The sequence below is a fragment of the Choloepus didactylus genome, chromosome 21, assembly GCF_015220235.1.
Source record: "Choloepus didactylus isolate mChoDid1 chromosome 21, mChoDid1.pri, whole genome shotgun sequence".
NCBI lineage: Eukaryota > Metazoa > Chordata > Mammalia > Pilosa > Megalonychidae > Choloepus > Choloepus didactylus.
This window is the reverse complement of record NC_051327.1, coordinates 52,099,251-52,105,788: the sequence shown is the minus strand read 5'-3', so window position 1 is coordinate 52,105,788 and position 6,538 is coordinate 52,099,251. Positions and strand designations below refer to the sequence as shown.

At 34.9% G+C, this 6,538-nt stretch overlaps 1 protein-coding gene across 1 annotated transcript; it reads left to right on the top strand.

The window, feature by feature from the left end:
* The first annotated feature begins 1,109 nt into the window (after window positions 1-1,109).
* Window positions 1,110-2,065, top strand: LOC119517308 (olfactory receptor 9G4-like). The gene is given in 2 exon segments (XM_037813833.1): window positions 1,110-1,560; window positions 1,563-2,065. Coding segments are annotated over 2 exon segments (936 nt in total). The 5' UTR covers window positions 1,110-1,127.
* The last annotated feature ends 4,473 nt before the right edge of the window (window positions 2,066-6,538 follow it).

Genomic DNA, 6,538 nt, shown 5'->3' with positions numbered 1-6,538 from the left:
CTGATAAGATCCAGATATAACTTTCCTTGTCTAAACAATAGATATTGCACCAAGATATACATGTAAACACTGAGTGCAAGCATGGACATATAATTGGGAAAGAAAGTTCAGGGTAACCACTGAGACAATTACTTTATAACCCAAAGTGTTGCATATTATGCACATAATAATAATGTTCCTGTTATGATAACATGTTTTCAGGCTGGGGATTTCAAAAAAAATATGTTAACATACAAATGATAATAGAGTACCATATATTTAACTGTGCATCTGCTAAAGTATGTGAAATCATTATGGGGAAATTGATCTTTTGAGTAACTTAGTCTAAGTCTTGAGTGAATGAAAACAAGTAATGAGACAGAAGGTTGTAAAGATTAGTTGAAGTCAGCTTGTAAAGAACCTTGGGTATAGGGCTAAATCATCTGTACTTTATGCACTAATGAGCAAAGATCCCTTATATAGAAACAGTAAGATAAATAGAATAGCCTTCATGGCTCCAAGCTACTGTTACCTACTTTTATCAATCCAGTTGCACCCTCACTGAGTATTACCAGGTATGTTTGATTAGATCAGTTCAGTATCAGACTTAGAGTAGTAACTGGTGCATAGTAAGCAGTATATAATTTTTGCTATTTTTTACTAACAATGGAAGGAGTAGTAGTTCTATATAGGTATTTGTATAAATATCAGTAAAATACCTGACTCAGAATAAGTTCTCAATATAGGAAGAAGGATGCTGACATTTTTTGGGTGCCCAGTATGTGCCAAATATTGGCCCGGTATTTTCATGTATGTTTACTTTACTCAATCAGACAAGCTATCAGGAGATATTGATAAACTTAATTGGCTTCATTTTACTCAGCTGTCTAATGAAAATAAGGGGTTGACCACCCTTTAACAGCTAATATATGAAGATCCAAGTTTTAAATCCAGATTGCAATTCTTATTTCAGTGGTTTGCCAAATCAAAGACTAAAGTTCTATAATTCTGTGTGGTCAATAATGAAAATCTATAAGCCTCTAAGCATTTGTTGACTTAATTGATGTTCTTGTTTACTTTTTACAATAGATGAATCACCAAATCACTTTTTTTCTCATAATCTTAATCAGATTTTCTCCTCTGAGGACATGAAAGTGGGAAATCTCACCATCCTGACTGAATTCATCTTGTTGGGCTTCACCTCAGATCCCCAGTTGCAGCTGATTCTATTTGGAATATTTCTGATGCTCTACTTGGTGACCCTGTCAGGGAACATGACATTGGTTATCTTAATCCGGACTGATTCTCGCCTGCATACACCCATGTATTTTTTCATTGGCAGCCTATCTTTCCTGGATTTCTGGTACACATCTGTGTATACCCCCAAGATCCTGGCCATTTGCGTCTCTGAAGATAAACATATGTCCTTGGCTGGATGTGGTGCCCAGTTCTTTTTTTCCTGTGTTGTAGCCTACACTGAGTGCTATCTCCTAGCAGCCATGGCTTATGACCATTTTGTGGCAATTTGTAGCCCATTACTCTATTCAGGTACCATGACCAGGTCCCTCTGTACTGGCCTTGTTTTGGCTCATATTTCGGAGGTGTTTTGAATGCCATAGCCCACACTGCCAACACTTTCTGCCTGAATTTCTGTGGTAAAAATATCATTGACCATTTCTTATGTGATGTCCCACCATTGATAAAAATGTCCTGCACAGACACTCGGGTCTATGAAAAAGTCCTCTTGGGTATGGTGGGCTTCACAGTCCTCTCCAGCATACTTGCCATCCTGATTTTCTACTTCAACATCCTCCTGGCCATCCTGGGGATCCGTTCCACCTCTGGGAAGTGCAAGGCCTTCTCCACCTGTGCTTCCCACCTGATCTCAGTCACTCTCTTCTATGGGTCCTTGCTCTTCATATATTCAAAACCTAGCTCCACTTATTCTTTGGCAAGTGACAAGGTAGCTGCCCTGTTCTATACTGTGTTGAATCCACTGCTCAACCCTCTCATCTACAGTGTAAGGAACAAAGATGTCAAAGAGGCTTTCAGAAAAGCAATACATACTATACAACAACAAAGATGAAATGTCATAATTGTTCATTTTGCTGAAAGTTCTTATTGCATTTTTCATATTATTGACTTAAAGACATTTTATAAACATAGTAAGATTTCAATTAGATTCTGCAAATTATACATAAAAAGTGAAATATGGAGTAAGCATCTCTTTAATTGCTATTATTTCATTATAATCTAAAATATTTTAAACCTAAAATGTTAGATTGTTGGGTTTCAGCAGGATGGTATTTTGCCTCTTTGCTGTAGTGAGTTTTCCTCAAAATTTATCCCATTGTTTATCTCTAGACTTTTTGGAAAGAGATAAAGGGAATAAGAAGTTTTCTGTTTGTAGGTTGGTTTAATTTGAAGCTTGGCAATCAAACTTTATTGGGTGAGGAGAGGAAATGAAATGGTCACACTTTTGGAAATGTGATTTTAGATTTTAAAAATATTAATTTTATGAGATGTTCTTCTTAGTTTATTGACTGTTACAATTAATGCCACTTATATCTCACCATATCAGTGGCTGGAAGTCTTGTGCACCCCTGGGGTTGGTAGCATTTTATAAGTCTTAAAAGTTTTTTATTTGTCCTTTAATTCTTCCATGAATCCCTACTTCCATATTTATTTGATGTTTCAGTGTACTATTTAGAGTACCTACTCATTTCCTTCTGTATATATTTTTCATATATTTTCTTTGTGGTTGCTATGTGCCTTAACTTTAACATCCTAAATCTAAAACAGTCACCTTGATTTGCTATCAACTTACCTTCAATTAAATACACATACACTGTTTCTACACCCTGCTGTCCCCCTGTTTTTGTTGTACTTGTTACATATATTTTTTACATTGTAATTCCCAAATAATAGCTTTATCGTAACTTTTTATGCACTTGAATTTTAGAATCGATAAGAATTTTAAACATACAATTACTTACTAAAAAATATGATAAAATAGTACTATGATTTATAATTACCCATAATGTTACCTTTACCAAAATTCTTTATTTCTTTATGTCACTTCAATCCACTATTTTGTGCCTTTACTTTCAGTCTGTTGAACTCTCTTTAACACTGATTATAGGTCAGATCTTCTATATTATATTACTTACAGAAAATAGTACAGAAGTTGTCTGAGAAATACAGAGATAAGATAGATAGATAATAGACAGATAGATTTCAAAAAGCTTTAAATCTAAGGTAATATTCAGAGTGGAAATCTCTACTGAGTAAAGCAGTGAATTATAAAAATTAAGGTTTTATGAATATTTTTAGTCTTTTCCTTTTTCAGTTTAATATATGGTAGTGTCACAATTAATGTTGGAAACAACCTAATCTGGTGATGATGAACTCCCTTATCCGTTGCTTATCTGAGAATGTCTTAATCTTTCTCTCATTTTTAAAAGACATGCATACTGGTTATAAGATTCTTGTTTGGTGATTATTTTCTAACAGGATTTTAAATGTTTCATCCACTGCTTTCTTGTCTATAAGTTTTCTGACAAGAAATTGACACTTAATCTTACTGGAACTCCGTTGTATATAATGTGTTGTTTTTTCTTGCTGCTTTCAGAACACTCTCCTTGTCCTGACATTGGCAGTTGGACTACTGGCTATTAATGGTTCTCTTTGTGTTTATTCTGTTTGGATTCACTGGGCTTCTTGAATGTGTATATTCAGGTCTTTCATTAAATTTGGGACATTGTCTGCCATTTTTTTATTTGAATATACCTTCTCTCTCTCTTCTTCTTCTGGGACACCTATAATGCAATATCCCAGCTTCTATAAAAGCTCTTCAGTTAAGAGGGACAGTTTCTGCATGAGAAAACCTGAAACCATAGGAGTCATATATGGGTACAATTGGAAATCCTTGGGAATTAATGCAAATATATCTGAGGTTGGAATTTCTAAGAGGAAAAATATATGAAATAATAGACTATGCAATACTTAGTTTTAAACTCCCAATTTTTCAAAGTTCTTTCAAACTTTGTTTGCATCTGAAAAAAAGTTTCACTGATTAATAAAGGCAGATAAGGCAATACATTTCTGGAGATGATTTTATTTAAAGTTGGCAGCAGCCAACTAAAATCAGAGCCTAGGTTTCCTGATTCTGGGTCTTCAGCTGGTTTCAAATATACACTTTGTAAAAAACACACTTAGCTTTGAACAACTCTAAAATATGAAGTTAACTAAAATTCACTTATTCCAATCCTCTTTCAGGTATCATGAATAATTTTTACTTTAACATAATATTATATAAAAATTTAGGAACCCAAGATTAAATAAATAAGGGGTAAAATGAAGAATCCAAAATTAAAGAATCAAGGGTAAAAATATAGCGGCTGTCTGAGAAATATAGATATAAGATAAATAGAAGGTAGATAGATAGATAGATAGATAGATAGATAGATAGATAGATAGATTTCAAAAAGCTTTAAATCTAAGGTAAGATTCAGAGTGGAAGTTGCTACTGGGTGAAGCAGTGAATTATACAAAATTAAGGTTTTATGAATGTTTTTATTCTGTTCCTTTTTCAGTTTAATACATGGTAACTTTACAATTAATATTGGAAACAACTTAATTGTCATATAGCATATTTCCTAGTTGTAGTAATATTTTTACATATAAGAAGTGAATTTGTATTGACAGAACTTGACCTATTGTTGATTTCCAAGTATGAGTAGGAGATCACTGATGGGAAAGACAGAGAGGGAAAGCCTGGACAGAGAAAAGGCTTATAGCAAAAACATTTTCTGGAGCACATGATATACTTTAGAATATCTACTTGGTAGAAATTTGGATAATTTCTATCATCAGCTACATTTAATATTTATATTGTGAATTATAAAGTCAATATTTAATAAAATACCCCTTGTTTCATCATATCCTAATTAATATAACATTCCCAAACTGCAAATTAATTCCATTTAAGTCCTTGGAGAATAGGGAGTTTTAAATGAGTCTTTGGAGATGGAAGTAAATATTTCTGGGGGCTGTTTGAAAGGTATCCCAAAGGACCTTTGTGGGAACACACATATCATGCCCAGCAAAGGCAGTTCAAATCATCAGAGGAGAGGGAAGACTGTCATTTCCAGGACATCGCCTTTCTGACCAAGGGTAGGTACCTGAGATCAGGGGCAGCTAAATATTTTGTCCTCTCTGCACCTGCAGCTGAAATTAGGAATGGGGCTGCACAGTCTGGCCTGCAAATGCCAGACTCTATGCCAAACTCCTATGCCAAATGCACACACACATACACAAACACACACATACACACACTTATACACACTCATACGCTCACATGCTCATACGCTTCCTTCTAAAAAAGGGCACCGTCCAATGGTGTATCTGGCCCTCATCTAGAACTGGAAATTCACTCTGGAAGTTACACTTGGCCCCTCATATATTCACTCCCACAGTGATGAGAACAAGGAGACAAAAAAATGTGACTTGCTTTTGACTCTAACAGTGATTACTCTGTGCTGTCCAGACTATAGGCAGATGATAGTTTCACTCCCTGTTGCTGATTTTCAGGTACCAAAGGGACCAATTACTTCCATGAAGTAGGAGAATTGTAGGAGAATTTAGATGGCTCCCAGGAAAGGCAATGGTGTTGCTACAGAGGCAGACGCATCTTGAGAAGCCATTCTATATGGGATGCTTTAGCATGATTGTATCTGATATTTTCTGTGCCTTTTATTTCCCATTTCCATATGAATTCCAATTTATTTTGAATTCAAGATGGATCTGAGGTCTTGGGAATGAATCTTCCCTTTTTTTACTCTTCCTTAAGATTTATGGTATAAAAAAAAAGTCCACCTGGGTGTAATTTTTTTCTGAATATTTTGACCTAGGTTAGAAGTGGAAAGGGCTTTGAGATAAACAGTTTCAAAACATAAAGGTAACTATCCATTTATTCATCTAAGAATTTTTTGTGGACTGCCAGTTATTTACTAGGAACTGATCAATATTCTGAAGATTAAGCAGTAAATAAAACAAGAGGTTGTTCTACCCTTGTAGAGAGTTGCATTCTTATAGGAAAAGAAGACAATTAACATAAAACAAAATAATTGGAAGAAAACAATAGGTATGGGGGGAAATGGAACAGAGTCTGAGCAGAGTAATAAGGATTGTAATTTTACAAAATAAACAGATGATTAAGATGGGCCTAATTGAGATAATGGTCATTGAAAGGGATTTAATGGAGATGGGAGTGAGTCATGTGTTATAAGGGAAAATACTTTTCTAGTCAGGGGGAAAAGACAGTTCAAAACCTCTGATATTGGGGCAAAGTTGGAAGTTTTGAGAAACAGCAATTCTGGAGCAGAGTGAACAAGGGGCAAGTGTGCTAGATGATGAGGATACTTGGTGAACTGAGGGTCACTAATAGAGGAAATGTTCCTCATTGTATGGAATTTTGCATTAGCTTCCAGTAAAATGGGAACTCTTTCAGTTTCTTAAGTACAGGAAACGTGACCTAATTTTTCTTTTAGGACTACAG